Source organism: Anser anser, assembly GCF_964211835.1.
Source record: "Anser anser genome assembly, chromosome: 20".
NCBI classification, from domain to species: Eukaryota; Metazoa; Chordata; class Aves; order Anseriformes; family Anatidae; genus Anser; species Anser anser.
The window spans coordinates 5,580,056-5,597,935 of NC_139741.1; the positions used below are offsets into that span (position 1 = coordinate 5,580,056).

The 17,880-nt window shown below is 60.7% G+C and overlaps 1 protein-coding gene across 5 annotated transcripts in view; it reads left to right on the forward strand.

Moving 5' to 3' along the window:
• SMG6 (SMG6 nonsense mediated mRNA decay factor) overlaps positions 1–17,880 on the forward strand; it is a 109,237-nt gene that overhangs the window by 23,376 nt on the left and 67,981 nt on the right. For all 5 annotated transcript variants that reach the window (XM_083806686.1, XM_083806687.1, XM_083806689.1 and 2 more), the window contains exons 9-10: positions 1,524–1,585; positions 5,067–5,212. In XM_083806686.1, the coding sequence (XP_083662812.1) occupies positions 1,524–1,585; positions 5,067–5,212 (208 nt within the window). The remainder of the gene's footprint in view (positions 1–1,523; positions 1,586–5,066; positions 5,213–17,880) is intronic.

Here is a 17,880-nt window from a genome sequence, read left to right on the forward strand (position 1 = left end):
GGAAAGGGCTCTTTAGGGCAGCAGTAAAATAGCGAGCAAGCAAGAACCCCTTGCTGCGGGGGCCAGTTTAATTGGTCTGGCTTGTTTTATGAGGCAGGCTTTATGTTGAAACTCGCACATGGCCCAGGAGCGGCTCTGCAGCAGGGCATCCTCCTCCCGCACGGGTCCTCGGGGAGCGCAGCGCAGGTTCATTACACCGGGGCGAGCAGTCGCGCCGCGCGGAGCGGCTCGCGTGGGTAACGGCGTGAGCTGGGCAGCTCCGCGCCCCAGGCAGGAGGAGCTCCAGGGCTAGGGCAGGCCGTGCCGCCTGCCGGAGCCTCAGCAGCGTCCCGGCACGTGGCTGGCGCTGCCGAAGCCCTTCCTGCTGTCCTGCTCCTCTCTCCGCGCTCCTGATTCCCCCTCAAGTGGAAGCAGAGGGGTTCAGGGTGATGAATCCTGGCACGAATGGGAGCGGAGCTGCAGCATTTGGACCCGGGCCGCTGCCGGTCAGCAGGGCTCGGAGCCTGGCTTTTGTCACGGCAGTGAGGCCGTGCAGGCGGGTGGGTGCTAGCTGGAAGCTTCTCGTGGTGGAGAAGGTAAGAGAGAGGCCAGGCCATCCCTAGGGCGACACAGCCACCTCCAGGGCCGGGCAAAGTGACTTTGTACCACCCCCAGCCTTCTTCAGAGCTGTTCAGATAAGGATGGGGAAAGCCCAGAGTGCTGCTGAGCTAGCAGAGGTGGCTTCGAGTGGCGGCAAGCATTTATTTCGGTTAGATTTTGGTGTTATCGGACCCGAGTGGGGCAGGAAGCTGCCTTTACGCCACGTGCTTTGGACTTTTCCCTGCATCCACTCAGCTCCACGCTGCTCCACCAGCTCACAAGAGAAATAATGAGCCCTGCCCCAGGCTCGGTGCTGCAGGGGCTTTTCTGATAAATCCAAACTCAGGCTCCCTCTCTGCCTTTGCCTAAATGCAAGGGCACAGCATCACCCCAAAACCCCTCGCGTCCGAAAGCTGCCCCGGCACGGCACAGAGAAGCGCTCCGAGCTTTGCTGCTGAGCTTTGTGAGCATTTCCCTCCGTGCCCCGACCGGGGGCTGCCCTCAGCTCTGTGCCAACCTGAGCACCGACCGCGTCGCTTCCGTATTTCTGTTTCTTTCCCCCACCGGCTGGCAGCGCCGTGCCCTGGGACACCCTTCGCAGAAGCTGCTGGGTCCTGGCGAGGGTGCGGAGCTGCGCCGTGCCTGGGGCTGGCGGCGCTGAGCCCAGCCGGGCTGCTGCGAGCACCCAGGTCCCGGCAGAGGGTGCTGTGTCTCCACCGCCCTCTCCCCGCTCCGCATCCAGCTGTTTGGCACTTGCCCTCGCCTGCATGCATGATGTTTGTAAGAGTTCGGGCATGTCCATTTGGTTCCCATCTCCAGTGCCACCCCCAGTATCCAGGCCAGGTTCTTCTGTCACTGGGGACATTCTTAATTCACAGGAAATCGGAGAGAGTTTAATTGTTTTCTCCTCTCTCTCTCTCTCTCTCTTTTTTTTTCCCATGCAGCTGAACAAAAGGTTCATCCTCAGTTTTCTCCATGCCCATGGGAAGCTGTTTACCAGGATTGGGTAAGTGTGCAGGATGTTTATTTTATTTTCCTACATTACAAGTCTTTTTGGAATTTAATATTGTTAGCAACTAAGCTGTGTTTGGAGCTGAGGGCACAGGGTGTGAATTCTTGCAGGCCTAGCCTCCTGGTTCCTATTCTCCTTACCCGCCCTCCGGTCCACGCTGGTTATTGTTGGGGCTTTTTCTTCCCCCACCTCAAGGCCTGATCCTGCTGGTGCACCAGGACCCTCTGGCAGAGGCTGAGCTCAGCCAGCCGATCCGCACACGGGCGGGACCGGAGGCTGTTTTCTCCCTCTCCTGGCCCCAAACCGTGCTCCCTCCCCGTTAATCTCGGGAGTTTCCCCCTCGTTTCCCACTGCCGCCACCCTCAGCCGGCGGGCAGGGGGCTCTGGGGGCAGGAGGGGGCAGGAGGGTCCGCAGCACATCGGGACCGGCTTCGCCCTTCGTCTCCTCGCTGCCATTTCGGGGGAAGCCTCGCAGCTGAGAGCTGTGGGAAGGGGTTTACACGAAGTGCCCCCTTGGCCGCGCCTGTCGTAAGCTGGTTTCGAATAATTGAGAGCTCTCCTTGAAGCAAAGCGAGCCTGATCCAGGCCTGGGCTGCGGGCCCAGCCCGGGGGACATCCTTCTGACCCGGCGAGCAGAGCTCAGCCTCGCAGCCCGCAGGCTTCCACGGAGCTGTCCCCGCTCCGCAGGCGGAGTCAGGTGTCGGAGGGGGCCCTGTCCCCTTCCCTCCTGGGAGAGGGGAAGCAGAGGGTGCAGGACGCCAGCGCCAACCCCGTCGCGCACCCTAAAGCCGTGGCACTTGTTCCACACGGTGCGCTCCCTGGGACGGCTCCTCAGGGGGGCACGTCCTTGACTTTGCACCCTTCATAAAGCAACGAAGCGGGGGCAGCGCTGGACAGCCCGCTGGAGAGCCAAGTGGCCGAGGGAGACGGGGAGAGCAATCCACTGGCTGTGGATCTCTCCCTGAATCGCACAGCCCTCGTTACCTGCCTGGGGGCAGCAGGCCGGCCTGCAGCGAGGAGGCAGCACTCGATGTCCTCCTCCCGCCCGCGGGAAATCGGGAGGAAAGCTGCGAGAGCCCGTGAAAGGTTTGGGGACCGCAGCGCGTCTGTGCTGCAGGGCAGAGCGTCCAGGGAGCTGCTGGTGCTCGGCTCCGCCGGGCCACGCTCGCGGCCGAGCTCCGGGCTGAATGCGTGCCAGCAGGGGGATTAGTGGGGATGTTGCAGTGATTGCTTGCACATTTGGCTCCCGAGACTTTTGTGAAATTAAGATGCAGCTTTTGAGGCGGTTGCTTCCCAGGACAGTCATTTAGAAAACCCAAGGATGTTTAATGGCAGAATATCCCCTCAAGTACTTAGAAGGGAACTAGAAAGTAATACCATGACACAGGAAGAGAAATCGTCCAGCCCTGCTAAATAGCTTCCGTGCTCGATATAGGTAAAAGGTGAGGACTAGCTGAGTCCTCTCTGGGCAGGATCCATAGTCAGTTATCCGTAAAAAGTAGGGAAGAGCTGCTGATGTAGTGATCGGGCTCTTTTGCTCCTAAAACCACAGGTAAGCAGTTTATTAAAAGCTTCCGCTCTGTTCTTGACCTGCCGGTTCTGAGCTCAGTGGGGTTACCGCGTGCCGTTCCAGATGTGCGGCGGTATCGGAGCACAGCTGGCGGGGCTGAGGAAGCCCTCACAACTTCTTCTGGTTGTTATTCCGTGGCGCTAACCTTCATCTCCTCGCTAACAACCCGTCCTGCAAAGGGCTCCTCCGGCCCCGGTGTCCCGTCCGCTCTAGGAGGATGTTGCTGGCCGTGCTGGCTGGGGGCTGAGATTTCTCAAAATTAGGAAGTCTTCCGAAGCGATCGGTTTGCTCTAATTGCCTGGCTGCGCCCCAAGCCCAGGGAAGTTGCCTCTTCGAGGGGGAGCAGCACTTCTGTGCTGGTGGAGCCGCTCCGTCCTGCCCAGCTCCAGAGCACGAGTTGCAGCCCGTGTTCGCGGGGATGTCACGGGGGCCTTGAACCGCTCCAGCACACGGTGCTAGTGGAGAGGGTACCCCTGCTGCCACGTAGAACCGGCTGTCGAAAGGCAGCTGTGAAATATGGTTAAGAAGAAAGCCATTTCTGTCTTTAAAAATAGAGCCTATTACTGTCCTGAAAGTCTGTTGGGGAAGCCCAGCAGAATTGCCCATGTGGCTTACCAGAAGCGGCTCGCTAATCCAGCCTGTAGCGTGCTGATATCACAAGATCTGCATCTCTTGGGGGAAAGACAGAGGAAATTGCTATGGAGGCCCCTGAGGTTGCCTGCCCTGGCTCCAGACGCCTTACCCGCCGCAGGTTTGGGCTCCCTCCCTCCCGTTTTGGGGCACCCGACTTCAGTGTTGCCGATCGCTGGAGCTGGCACTTGCTGCCAGAGCAGCGTTCGTTCCTGGCGGGTGTGGAGCAAGCTCAGCAGAGGCAACGGGATGGGAGAGCCTTTTTTTTTTTTTTCCCTCCCCCACTAATTTACAAAGCCTTTGGCAGCTTCTCGGTGATAAAGATGCCTTTGTGGGATACCAGGTGAGGTCTCGGGGGAGGGCTGTTGTGGGCAGCCACGTGGCAGTGATTTTTGCGGCCCGCCTGTGCTCTTCTTTGCAACCGGTTTGGTTTCTGACCCCAGTTCATCTGGGGGATTGCTGGGGATCCATCAGCTCTGCTGCGTAACCTCAGCCGATTCCCTCGGCGACGCCAGATGAAGAGCAGGATAAACGTGTCACGTTTCCACGGGCGCTTGTGAGCGGCGCTGAAAGCTCACCCCGTCCCCGGCCGTGGCACTGCCGTGTCCCGAGGAGCGCTCGCAGCGCTGCGGGGCCCAGCTGCGGCGCTGGCGTTAGCAGCAGCCAGCCGGGGCTGGGTGTTCATCTGCAAATTGCTGTCCCCTGGGCAAAGCAGGGCTCCGAGCGGTGAGGATTTAAGGACTCCGGTCACCGTGCTGGGAGCGTGGAGCTTGGGGCTCTTGTGGGGTCCTGTCCCGAGCGAGCGGGACAGGCACTGGAGGAAGCGTGCTCTGGCCAGAGCTCAAGGCACTGGAGCTGCCACATCCGCAATGTGGCACCAGTGTGTGCAGCTCGCTGCAGCCTAGGTTTCTGTCCCATGGGCTGCTCCTGGTCCAAGTGAGCCTCTTGGCACCCCTCCCGGCTTGGTAGAAGTCAGTAGAAAAAAATGGTTGGTCAGAAATGACTCATAAAGGCCGCGTTTTCCTGCCAAAGGAATGCTGCCTGTCAGTTACAGAGCAATCCCTCGCTGCCCTCTCCGAGGAAGGCTTCGGCTGTCTCCCTCGCACCGCCTGCACCTTCGCTGCGAGGCGGTGATTCCCCGCGGCTCTGGGACGGGAGGCAGCCCCCCGACAGCTGGGGGGGTCCCCGTTCCTCGGGGAAAGGTGGCACGAAGGGAGCTGTGCCACCGGCCCCGGGGCATAGCCTGCGTTCTCCAGCCTCTCTCTCTCCCTGCAGGATGGAGACGTTCCCTGCGGTGGCCGAAGAGGTCCTGAGGGAGTTCCAGGTCCTGCTGCAGCACAGCCCTCCTCCCATCGGAAGCACCCGCATGCTCCAGCTCGTGGCAATCAACATGTTTGCGGTGTACAACTCCCAGCCCAAAGGTACCACGTGCTGCTCGAAGGGAGCCCGGGGCTGGGGAGCGGCTGCTCTTTGTAGGGTCAGGCTGCTCCTGGATGAGGGTGGGGGGGGAATTACGCATCTGATGGGGAAGCAGAGTGGATGCCTGAGGGTGTCGGCGTGTGCAGGGACAGCGAAAGAGCCCTGGCCTGTACAGAAGGGCCTCGGTGAGGTGTGTAACACGGTGCGGTGAGGAGGCGCTGCACCTCCCTGGAGCCTGAGTCAGCAGGCACAGACGGAGGGCTCCGTTTTTCGCCTCTGCCTTCCCCGCAGTTAGCTTGGGCCCTGCTCAGTGCCCACGCTGGCACCCAGAGGGCTGGGAGGATCCGGGAGGTTTTGGCTGTTGGGAGAGCGGCGCTGCCTGCCACTGCGTCCATCCAGGCGGGCAGCAGAGCCGTGCGATGGGAGCTGCTGGGCTGGAGGCTGCGCCCCACGGTAAGGCACCTGGAGGACGAAGCACGTCCAGTATCGCCCAGGGGGGCTCTGCGTGGTCCCTGCTGTTGTTGGGTTTGTGCTGTGATGCCACCAAAGCAGAAGCCCTTCCACTGGGCTTGGAATTGTGCCTCCAGGGGATGTGTCCGTCCCTGCCCGGCAGCAGGTGCCTGGCTCAGCCCGCGCCACGCGTTTGGGAGCAGGGCTGGGGCCGCGCTCCCCGGCTGGGAGGAGGCAGCGTCGGGCACGCCAGCGGCTTAGGGGCTGGATCCCAAAGGTGGAAGCCTCCAGCTGATGGCCTTCAGTCAAAGCCGGCGCGTGGGCGATGCGGCGGAGCCCCAAGGAGCTGCTGCTGGAAGGTTTCTCCCTTGTGAGCCACTTGTCAGACCGCTGGCGGGGGGCTGAGGTCAGCGCATGGAGCGAGCTGGCAGCAGCAGGAGGGCTGGGACGTGCAGATCCCCGTGCTGGGTGCCCGGCCCGCCTCGCAGGAACCTTCCTCAGGCGGGGGAAGCCCTGGGTGAGCCGGCAGCCCTCGTACGAGGACTTGCCCTCCTTCCTGCCGGGTGCCAACCGGCAACGGCGTGTTTATGTTTGAGCTGCAAAGTGCTTTACGATTATGAGCAATGCCTCCGCGCAGCCCCCCGGTAGGTATATTAATAGCCGTGTCTGTGCTGCAGACAGAAGCGGGTGGTAAGGAGAGGAAGAAATCTGTCTGGGCCGTGCAGCAAGCCCCCGTGGCAGAGCTGGAAGCGATCCCAGCTCTCAGACCACTGGGCTCGGCTCTTCCATCCGCAGCCGAGCCGTGGATGTGAGTGAGTGAGTGACAGAAAGGGAGCACTTTTTATCTCATGTGAAAAATAAGTATTCTCGGAGTTTCCTGCCTCCCGGGTGAGTAGTTGCCAGCTGCTCCCAGCTTTCTGATCTCGAGAGAAAAGCAAAACTCGTTCCTGCTGGGGACCTGCAGACCTCGCGCGGAGCAGGTGGTGGTGGTCATGAAATGCCTGCAGGTCCGATGGCACGGCGGCTGCCAGCTGAGGCTTCGTGCCCTTAAAGGATTTCCCCGAGGGCTCCTTGCTCTGGTGACCCTAAAACATTGCTAAGAATATTGTTGGCAAAGCAAATTCTGTTGTCAGTGCAAATGCTCTGGTGGTCTCCGAGCGCTCGTGCGCTGAGTGCTGGCAGAGCCCAGCTCGGGCTCGGTGCCGACGCCGTGATACTGAGAAGTGCTGGGAGCTGGGTGCGGAAGAGGGAAAAAAAAAGCAGAAAGCAAAGAGCCTGGAGTTTAAAAGGCGAGCAGGAAAGTTTGCTGAATTATTACCGAGTGCCCAGCACAGGGGGAGAGGGAAGGGCGTTGGCTCCTGCCCCGGTGCGTGGGTTGCTGCGGGCAGGGGTCCGAGCGGAGCAGGCAGCAGGCACGGCTGTCGGGAAGGTGCGGGCTCCCGTTTCCCAGCACACGAGTCACCTCGCCGGGCTGCAGCCGCACGGGCAGCAGCGGGAGCGGGCGCGAGGGGGCCGACCCCAGCGTGTGGAGGGCGCGGGGCAGCGCTCCCCTGCCCTGCCTGCGTCCCGGCTGCCGGGGAGCCTCGGTGGGGAGCCGCGAGCAGCGCTCGCTGCACTCAGGGCTCGGCCGCCCGAGCTCTGCGGAGCTGGATCGAGCTCTGCAGTTGGACCGAGCGACCTCCAGAGATCCCCTCCTACCGAAATCCTCCCGCGAATCTGGGACCGGAGCGTGGCTGTGGCCTTCCCAGCGCGTGTGCCTGTCTGACCTTCAGCTGCGAGCTCGCAGTAGCAGGAGGAGATCCTGGGGGTTTGGGGCCAGCGAGGGAGGTCTGTCTGAGAGCCTCTTTTTTCCCTGCTGTCTGGGGGTAGATATCTCGTGGGGTATGTGCTCCCCTCCCTCTCCTCCCATGTATTTCCAGGTCTCTGGAGCCACAGCTGCTCCTGAGAAACTCGCAGGCTTGCCCCGTGTCTGTTTTCTGATGAGTTCCTCTTGCTGGGATCCGGGGGTGCCGCGAGCAGCCGTGGGGTGGTGGGGTGGGCAAAGCGCTCGTGGCGTGGGGAATTTTGGCGTGATTTAACGTCCTGCCAGTTGACACACATTTCTGAGCACTGGTTTGGGAATTGAAAAAAAGGAAGCATTAACAATCAAACACTTAAGCAAACGCTTTTCTTCTTCCTTGGACTTAATGCCTCACACCTACCCGGCCCCTTTCTTGGTATCAGCTTCCCCCGTTCTCTCTGCGCATTATGCTCGGCCTGTCCCAATTTTTCAGTGGAGCAGCAGGCAGCACAGGAGCTTGGAGACTTGTGGGCAGCGGTTTCTATCTGCTCTTTGCCTTTTACTCATTTTCCTTTGCCCTGGCGTTGGTTTCCTACATCACTGTGTCTGCAATAACGTCTCCGTGCTCCTCGTTGCTTGCGGCTACCCCTTCCCTAAATCTGCCTTTGCAAGATGTCCCGTTGCTCATCCGACGGGCTGACTTGTTGGGGCGCAGTGGGGTGTTTCAACCCTTTTCAGAGCCAGCTGCACCCAGCTGTGACCAGCGCGTGGCATTTCACGGCCTCCTCCCATGCAGGTGCCGGCTCTGTGAGCGCCGGAGCCGCGTTCATCCCACCGGAGCAGAGCCGGGCGCGCTGGAGCTGGTCGCGGCTGCCTGTGAGCAGCCAGGCAGCGCTGGGAAGACCCCGGGAGATGGCTCGGGGCTGTTGTTTTCTCTGACAGAGGAAGCCGAAGACTTCCCACATGAAGCGTTCCCCCCGCGGTGCGGCACCGAGCCGCGCGTTCCTCCCGGTGAGCCCGACCGCCCCGTTGTCCGCGGGGACGCGCGGCAAGCGCTGCCTCCGCTCGTGGCAGGAGCGGTGGAGGTGCGAAAAAGCAGCCTGGGGACCTTGACCCTGGGCGGCGAGGATGCCCAGCCACGGCAAGGAGGCAGAGAGACGTGGGTGCTCCGCGTGGCAGGGCCGTGCGGTCGCTAGAGCGCTCTTGTCGGGGGAGGTCGGTGACTCCTGAGGTTTTGGGGCTATCCTGGGCTGCAGCTGGGGCGGGCCCTTCACGGGGTGGCCCTTTTAACAGTTTGGTAGCCATCTGCACAATCAAGTTGCAGAGAAGCTTTGGATCCCTTTATCCCGACCACAAACACTCCGAGAATTTTAATTTTTTTTTAATTCTGTAATTTGGGGAAATAAAACTCTGGTTTCTGAAAGGACTAATTGAAGCCGTGCTTGCGGCAGGGGCATCTCGGTGAGGGGAGAGGGAGAAACCCCCTCCCAGCCCATCTGTGCCCAATTTACTCCGATCTGGCCTCTCTGAGGCTTTTTTTTTTTCCTTTTTTTTTTTCTTTCTCTCTCTCTTTAATAATTTGTTTTATAATTCCTGGAATCAAACCCATCTCAGACACACTGTTTTATTTTACTGTATTATTGGATTATACTTCCTATAAATCACTGGATGTTATTCATAGGCCACCACCAGAATAACTTCCCCTCTCCACCCCCCCCTCGCCCCCGACGGGCCCGCATTCCTGACGAGCGCGCACCAAAGTGGGGGCGCAGCGCGGGGCACCCTAGAGACACTTCCCGGAAATCCCGGCAAATTTGCCTGGCCGCGGGTGCGAAGCATCAGGCTGCAGCACCTGGATGCCTTCTGGCACTCTCGGGCCCGTCGCGTTGCGCTGCGTGGAGTTTGTTAGGGAGGTCGGGCTTAGGTGGAAGAGGCGGGGGGGCGGGGGGGGGGGGGGGGAACAACGCCATATGTGCATCCTCAGCACATGCCGGGAGTGAAGTCGCGTCCCCCGGGGCCGAGCAGAGTCGGGGCGCGGAGGCACGGCGAGGTTCTGGCCGAGGAGCGAGCAGGCAGCCGGCCCTGCTGCCCAAAGCGGGGCTGTTTCGGCGAAGGCTGGCCACGGAAAGCTGCGGCTGGGGCGGCACTCCTGCTGCCGGGGCGCACGGGGGGGGCGCGAGGAGGGTTTGTGGAGGCGGCCGGGGTCGGGTTGGGCTTTGCTTGCAGCCCCGCTGGGGCTGCCTCTGCGGGAGGACAAGGTCTGCTGTGCTGTCCGAGGCGAGGTTGGCCGGGGGAGCTCTAAAGGCTGGTGAAGGAAGGGAGGATCGTGCGCTGCTCCCCGGTACGGCTTCATTGCGGTGTCATCGCAGCAGTGTCGAGTAGGTCGGCACCGCACAGGCCCCGCGGAACAGAAACGCTGCCTGCCTAACGCAGAGCCGTCGTTACGTGTTTGAGCGTCCACTAACTATAGTTTTTGCAAGGGTTCGGTGCCGTGCGCAGCCCTCCTTGGCCGAAAACCTGACGTTGATCTTGCCCGAGTCTTTTTGGTAGACGTGAAAAGGATCCCCAGGTCGGCGGGCGTCAACTGCAGCTTCTAGCAGGCGCAGGGTTCCCTTCCTGCTCCTGCCACGTATGTTCAGCTCCCCAGCCTGGCTGCAGGGGACGCACCGACCCCGAAGGACCCCCCCAAATTCAGCCCGTGCTTCTTACAAGCGGCTGCTCCACTGCTGTCCTGCCGCCGCGCACGGAGCGGAGCACGTTTCGCTTTGCTGACCGCAGCTGCTCGGCCTTACGAGCTAAAGTGTAAACCCTTAAAATATCCCCGGAGACGCTGCAGAAGCTGGCGGTGTCTGCCCTCGGCGGCAGAACCGGGCCTCGTCTCTGACCATCCTCATGGTCCTGGTTTGGTTTCCGATGGCTGGAGCCCAGCTTTGCTCAGAGCTCACTGCAGCGTCAGAAAAAGGCTCGGCGGAAGCCTGCAGCGCTCTGCTGCTGCAGCCACATCTCAATGGCCTCTCTTGAGGCTCTAACCACATCGTGCATGTTGGAGCAGGCAGAAGGTGCTGGGAGTCGATCACAAGGGAGTCCAGCGCATCTGAGTGCGTTTAAAAATAAAGCAGTGCTGTGGACGGCTGCCTTGGTTTGGTGGAGTTTTAAAATTAGGCACAAAACAAAGCGTAATAAACCTCAGGCTGTAGATAGCAGAAGCAGCAACTTGATCTTCCCCTGTCTGGGGAGCAGAACTGAGTCATTTTCTCATAGTTTGCCTCCTCGCGTGGCAAACGTGCGCTTCACCGGAGGGCGGCCGGCCCCGTGGAGCTGGCAGCTCCGTGGGCTGCGGCAGTTCGGGGCACGGCACGGGGGGGGGACTGCTGGGGGCTGCGTCTGGGGGGCTGAGCTGCCGCAGCGGGTACCGTTGGGAGCCCGAGGGCCCTCCGCCTGCCTGGGGCCTGGGTTTTGTAATGCGAACGCGGACCCCTCGGTGCAAGGGGGTTTTCTAATTGGCTTTCTGAGGGGTCGTCGTGCGGCAAGCGCGGGCTGAAGCGTCTGTCCCGAGATGATGAACGTGCACCTGGCAGCCCCGGCGTGCCATTTCCCTGCGAGACTGCCTGGCTCTGGCTTTAGCGAGGTGTTGTTGAGACATAATGCTTCCCAAGGCCTTTAAGCCTGGACGAACCGGTCGTTAAATTCGTCCTTCCCCTCCCTTCGTGGCGCTGCTCTTCTCGTTTGCCTCAGGTCCGAGCATGGAAGCAGGGGAGGAGGAAACCCGGAGGAGGAGCGCCCGGGCCCGGTCTCCGTCGGCCTCCCCTGTGCTCCCATGGAGGCTCTCGAGAGCACGCAGGTACGGAGAGCTCTCTGCGTGTGCGCACAGGGCTTTTACACTCCATCAGCTGCCCACGGCTGTTCCTGGCCGTGCCCAGGCTCCGCCACGTGAGCGGGAGAGCAGCGCTGACGTGGTGCGGGTGTGCGTGACCGCGCAGCGCACGTTTCCTGTGCCGCGCCGGGCTGTCGCTCACACGGAGCCCCGCGAGGGTCACGCACGTGTCCGGAGGGTGGTAGCTGTCCCTCCAGGGCTGCTCCTCCGAGTGCTTGGAGAGCTGGAGGTTGGCACAGCTGCCGGGAACTGCAGGCGCCTTTCCTTTGGGGGAAGGAAGCTGTCTCAGCCTTTGAAACACATCAGAAAAGCCCAGGTAAAACGCTTTTGGCCCAGACGTGTCTTCAGAGCCTCGCTCTTGGGCTCTTGAGGCTGGTGGCAGCAATGTTTAGACCAAAGTCTTCCTTTGCTTATTCCCCTCTGTTTCCTGTTTAAAAGGCAAATTGTCACATATTTGGGGATTTATTTACCGTAATTGGAGTTATTTTCCTGGCTGCTGGCTTCTGCCCTCTGATGCAAGACTCCTCAGCGAGCCGTGTGTGCAGAGCCCACGTGACGTTTTTTCCCCCTGCCACCAGTGCCAGCAGGAGCTGCGCTGCGCAGCGCGCGGCAGGGAATTTCCACTTGCAGTTCAGGTTTCTGCAATCTAGCCGTCGGCTTCGGAGGCAAGAGATCGAGCGAGGCTTTTGTGGCAGGGAAGGGGAAGGTTTCCAGCGAAACCGAGCGCCCGCCCGTGTGTCAGACTCTCCAGTCCTGCCCTCCAGCCCGAGCGCGGCGCAAGTCCCCGGGGAGCGGCGTCAGCTGGACGCGCCGGGGGGGCTTCTGCCCGGCCTGCCCGCCCCCGAAGCGGTTCCACCAAACGGCAGGGCGACACCGGGCTCTCGTTTCAGGGCAACAGAGGGAGGGAAACGATTCGTAAGCACAAAGCCCGAGTCTGCTTCCCAGCCAAGCTCCTGCCGCCCGACGGCAAGTCGGAGCAGGGCCGCTGCCCCGCGGGCTCGGCTCCGAGGGGCTCGCACGCTGCGGTGCCACCGAGGCGGGGGCTCGCTCTGCCTGGGCCGAAACCCAACCCCTGTTTTTCGGCAAGCGGGAAGAAGCAGCGTCGCCGTATGAAAGGAGAGGCAGGAAATGGAGTGCTGGCACGCAGTGTCCGTCCGTCCTCCTGCTGCGAGGCGAGAAGGGAGGTGCCTGACGCAGCTGTCCTGGGGCTCTGCCTCGCCTCTGCTTTGGTGTGTGCGGCGAGAGGGGTGCGAGGGAGCGGGAGCGGGGTCACCCCAGGTGCAGCGGCTTGGGGAGGCTTCAGATGTTCGTACCGTGACAGGAAATCCTCTCACTTTTAAAGAGATGTTTCTGCCTCTTTAATGTGCGCTGCGCCTTTGATTTCCTCGCGCTTCTAAGCAACGCCGAGTCAATTACTGTATTTCTATTTAATTCTCCGAGAGAACGTCGGATAATTAGGCTAATTATGGTGCTTTGTGAAGTTGTAAAACTCTTGATTGAGCTTGTGGGGCTGTTTTATAGCCTGCCAGGTGTAGGCAAGGAGGGCTGCCTGCCCCGTGCCCGTGCCCTGCGCGGGTTCAGCTGCAACCTGCCAGCTCGGTGAGGTTCATCTCCCTCCCCGGGGCCGCCCAGTGGGGGGCCGCGGGCTCCTCTCCAGCCTCTCCCTCCGGGGTCGGTGCCAGCTCTGGCCTCCCCACCTGCCTGCGGGCACAGCCCCTCGGCAAAGCAGGTACGGGCACCGGGTGGGCTTCGGCTGGGTGCGTTTCTACTTATACGTGTGTCTGAGGCCAGAAGGTGATCCCCACTCAGGCTCATGTACGGAGACCTTTGATTTTCCCCCGATTAGTGCCCGCTCTTGACCGCGTGTGCCCGTGGGGCACGTTTATCCCCAGGCGGGTGACAGCACTGAAGTGAGGTGCTTCAGGTAGCAAAGGGCCGTGTTTGGCACCCATGGGTGCGGCGTGTGGTAACGTGGCCATGGGGCCGGCTGGCAGGCGGCGTGCCGAGGGCACACGTAGCCATCCGTCCTGCCCTTGGCACGCGTCCTGCGGTTGGCACGGGTCCCCAGCACGTGCTAGGGTCCCTCGTTCCATACCCCCGGCGGCGTGCAGCCCCCGCCCAAGCTCCTGACCCAGCCTCCGTGAACTCTTGGCGCTTCTCCGCCGGACCCCAGCGCGGGGAAGCTTGCGTAAGCCGCGCCTGCTCTCCGGCTAACGGCACGGCCCCGGAGAGGAGGCGCCGGCTGCCAAAGGCGCATTGGGAACAGCACCAACCCTTCGGAGCGAGGCCCGGGGAGCCGAGGGGCTGCCGAGACCTCACGCTCGGTGCCGGCAGCGGGGCCCCCGGCGTGCCCGGCCCGCCTCGGGGAGCAGCGGCGCAGCGCCGCCACATGTGCTGGTGGCTTTCAAGGCAGGCGCGGCGGAAGCGCCGCTCGCGGGCCCATCTGCACCGGGGCTGCGCGCGGAGCGCGAGACGCGCTGCAGCTGGTGCGAGGCCCTGGCAGCGCGCGCGGAGCTGCTGTCTGCTGGGGTTTACTGCTGTCTACGTTGAAACATGGCTCGGGGAGGGGAAGGGGAGGAGGGGGGGGTCGGTGGCACGGTGCCAGTCCCCGTTAGCCTGGCCTTCTCGTTCCTCTCTCCTCCTCCTCCTCCTCCTCCTCCCCGCTCCCTCCATGCTTTAAAGTCACATTTCCAGGCCAGACATAGAATTAATCTCTGGGCACTTCACATTGCTGGCAGCGCAAAGCAGGATGTGGGATCTTTTTTTCTCTCTCTCTGCGTCTTGGCTGACTTTTTTACCTCTCGAAGAATTTGGAAGGGCCGTGAGATTCCCCCCGCCCCCCCTCGCCTCAGTGCCGTGCAGTTTTTCAGCACGCTGATCACCCTGCTGTGGCTTCACCCTAATAGATTTCATATGCTGACACAGTTGACATCAGTACCAAACTATTTTACATGTGATCTGGTGTATTTCCTGAGGAAATCTGCAAGATATTTATTAAGAACTAATAAAATAAACCTCTCCATGAGCTTTTAGGTAGTTTTCAATTTTTCATGTCTCTCTCGTTTCCTCTTATCAATGAGTTTCTATTTTCTCCCTCCTCTCTGACCATTGCAAAAGGAAACAAAAATAAATGTTTTAAAACCGTTCCTGAATGGACACTGGGAATAGTTCTGTAGTGATGTATTAGCAAAGTCGTATTTTTAGTGCTGTATTGTCAGGACTAAAAATATCCCGCTGCAGTGCATCCTTTTTATAGGTCTTTGTGTGTGCGTGCGCGTGCGTGTGCGCGGCGACCGTTGTACAAGTTTGCACCAGCGTGGAGAGGCCTGCCTTTGTACTACTGCAGCCTCGCCTCCCCGTCGCAGCTGGACTCCATTAGGCCTCGAAAATTAAAGTAATCCCGCTTAAGAAAGAAAAAAATTAATCAATCTAGCAGAGCCGCGGTTCCCCGGCCGAGCCCGGATACCTGCGTGGCAGCCCTGCTTTGAAAGACTCCAGCAGCCCGGGGCCGCGGGGGCTGCAGCGCGCTGCGCCCCGGCGCTTCTCCCGCTGCGTCCCGGCCGTTCCCCGGCCCCGGTGGCAGCGGCCCCGCTGTCCGTGCCGCCTCGCCGAGCGGCGGGGCTCGCCGGCGAGCTCTCGAGCCGGGAGGGCCGGGCTGCGGGTTGCAGTCACCTCCGGGGTTCCTGCTCGTTTTTCATTCTCAGGAAGTCCTCCGGGGCCGCGCCGCGCTGGCGAGCGGGAGCGCGCGCGGAGCTGGGAGCGGGCTCTTGGAGCCCGGACGCTTCACGTTTTGCAGAGGAATTTGTACATTTCTGCTGGTTTGGCCTAGGCTTCTGTCTCTTTCAATTAACCGTAGCTGTAACAGAGAGCCGAAGGTGGGAGCCGAGCTGGGGTGGTGCCTTCCCTCCCTCCCTGCTCGGGGTCCCCCCGCTGCGGGGGCCGGTCCCCCCGGGCACGCAGCCCCGCGGGGAGGCGCAGCCCGGAGCCACGGCTCCCTGCCACACGCGACCCGTGCAGCCGTTTCCAAATAACAATTTCATCCCGTTTCCAAATAACAATGTCATCCCCTTTCCAAATACAGTTTCACCGCCGGTTCGCGCCCACGGTACCGGCCCCGAGGCCTGCCTTGCGTCACAGGTAGCGGGGTGCCGTGCCTCGGGGCGGGGGGGGACACCGCAACGGGCCCTGTGTGCAGGGCGCTGGGGACCGGTGCAGCTCCGGCCAGGCGCGAGCTCTCCCCCCTTCCAGCTCTCGTCTCCTCTGAGTCACTCGCTGCTCCGCTCGCGGGTGCCTCGCTTCGCCGTCTGCTGCCGTCTGGAGAGCCGCAGCGCTCCGGCTTCCTGTAGAGCAGTTCAGCGAAAGCAGTAATTAGGGCCCGTAAAAATTTATTTTATTAGCGAGAAGTGTCGGTGGGTAATTGGCCATAATTTGAACCCAGCCAGATTGGAGATTCATAAAAAAAAAAAAAAAAAAAAAAAAGCACAGCGATCTTTTTACCAGAAACGCCGGGGCCGTTGCTCGCGAGCCCTTCCAGGGGCAGCTGGGACGGGACGGGACGGGACGGGACGGGACGGGACGGCGGCTGCGGGAGGGCGGCAGGCAGCGAGCGCCTGTGCTGTACCCGTCCTTGAGGGTGTTTGACACTGGCATCGGAAGAAAGGAAACCTTGTTTTCCAAGAACTCTGCTCTTTCTCAGCTTGATAAGCATTTAAAAGAAAAGCTGCACAATTGGAATTGGCAGAGCGTCCTCATTCTTTTGTCTGTCTGTTTATTTTTTTCCCCTCATCCCTCGACATGTGCGCTACAGCCCACGGTTACTGCACCCCACAGCACCGCGGGCCTGGAGCTCTGCAGGCTCGCGCCCAGCTCTGCCCGCCCCAGCCTGGCTCTTTGAAGCCTGGCAGGGCCGCAGGGATCCGGCCCCCTCCCGATGTCGGGGGGGCACCGGGTCTTCCACCGAAGGTGCATTTCCAGCCCCTTTCGGTCCCCCCTTAACTTTTAGGGCAGCAAACCCAGGGCTGCGCCTGGACCTCGGGTGGAGGTTTGGGACCCGGGCTGACGGCGCCGCATGGCCCCCATCGTCTGGGTATTTCTGGGTTTTGTCGGAGCGGCTCGAGCGCGGCCAGCGGGTCGGTGCGGAGCGGGGGCTGCCCGTCGGCGGCGTGTCTGGGACGATGCCTGCATCTCCTCGCGGCGGCGTGTCAGCGATTGGCGAGCGAACCGCTCCACTCAGTGCGGGCGGCCGAGCCGAGCCCCTGCGCACATGTCACGCTGGGTTAACGCCGGTGGAACCGGAGCCGGGAGTTACTTCAGGTTACTAGTCCTGGTTGTTGCTCGGGGTAAGGGCTCGGGGCGTTGCTTCAGGTTAGTAGTGCTTGTTTGCGCTTGGCAGCCCGGCCTGGAACCCGGTGTGACTGTTTCCCGAAGAATATTTTTGGTTTTAAAACTGAAGGTCAGCAGTTCGCGAGCGCTGCGCCTGCAGCCAACTCTGTGGTTCGCCTTGTGCCACTGGGCCAGCAGCACTTGAAGTCCCGATCAATTGATCTGCAACAATATGAAACCACGAACGGTGACTGCCAGATAAAACTCCCCGTCTCGCCCCGTTTTCCCCACCCAAAGTGTCTTTCTGCCCATATCCCCTTTCTCGCTGCCTGTCTCCCTCCCTCCCTCTCGGCTGTGTATTGGACTTTTTGTCTATCTTTTTCCATCTCTCTGTCTCTTTTCATAACAGTTTTTAATAATGTTTTAGTTAGTTCCAGCCTTTTCCCTCAATGGATCCCATTGGAAAATGCATTTGAAAGGAAACAGTTATACACTTCCCTTCCTTTGAAACTCTGTTGGCACCTTTTCCAGTGCAGTAAACCATACAACATGGATTTTCAAAGTTTCCAAACACAGACATGCTGGCGTTAAATTTATGAAAAAATATTTTATTCGGCTGTATAGTAACTACGAGTCTCCGAGCTGCTGGTCACAGTGAAATCGAAGCTCGCTTTGGAACTGCAACAGGTTTTCAAATCTCTGCAGGAAACGGAGTGGCGCTGGCCCGGGAACTCGGGGGGGGGTGCCGGGGTGCCCGGGGCAGAGCCCGGCGAGCTCGGGGCTGCTTCTCCCCGCAGACGGCGGCGTCGGGAGCGCCGCAGCAACGGTAGCTGCGGGGAGCTTCACGGTCATGCCAATCCCATCTCAAGTCACGGGAGAAAAGAGGAATTTGGCATCAAACCGTTACGTCTTACGCTCGTTAGCGACCGTAGAAGGTTAGCGCTTTTTAGTTGCTCCAGGCTGAGCCCGGTGGCAGGGGGCTCAATAGTCCGTGCGCGCGCGCTGCAGTCGGCGCGGTGGTTGGGGACCTGAGGCTCCGGCCGCGTGCGCGTCGTCGGAGCGCTGAGATCATATTTTCTAATACTGGGGCTCGGATGTTAGACTTCCTGGAACAGTTTCCCTGTGTGCTGTGGGTTTGTGCCTGTGGTTTCAGCCCTTCCAGTAGGGAATTGCTCACTCGACACCTGAGAACCTTCCTTTGCGTGGCACTGCTCTGGGCTGATTTTTTTTTTTCCAAATTTCCA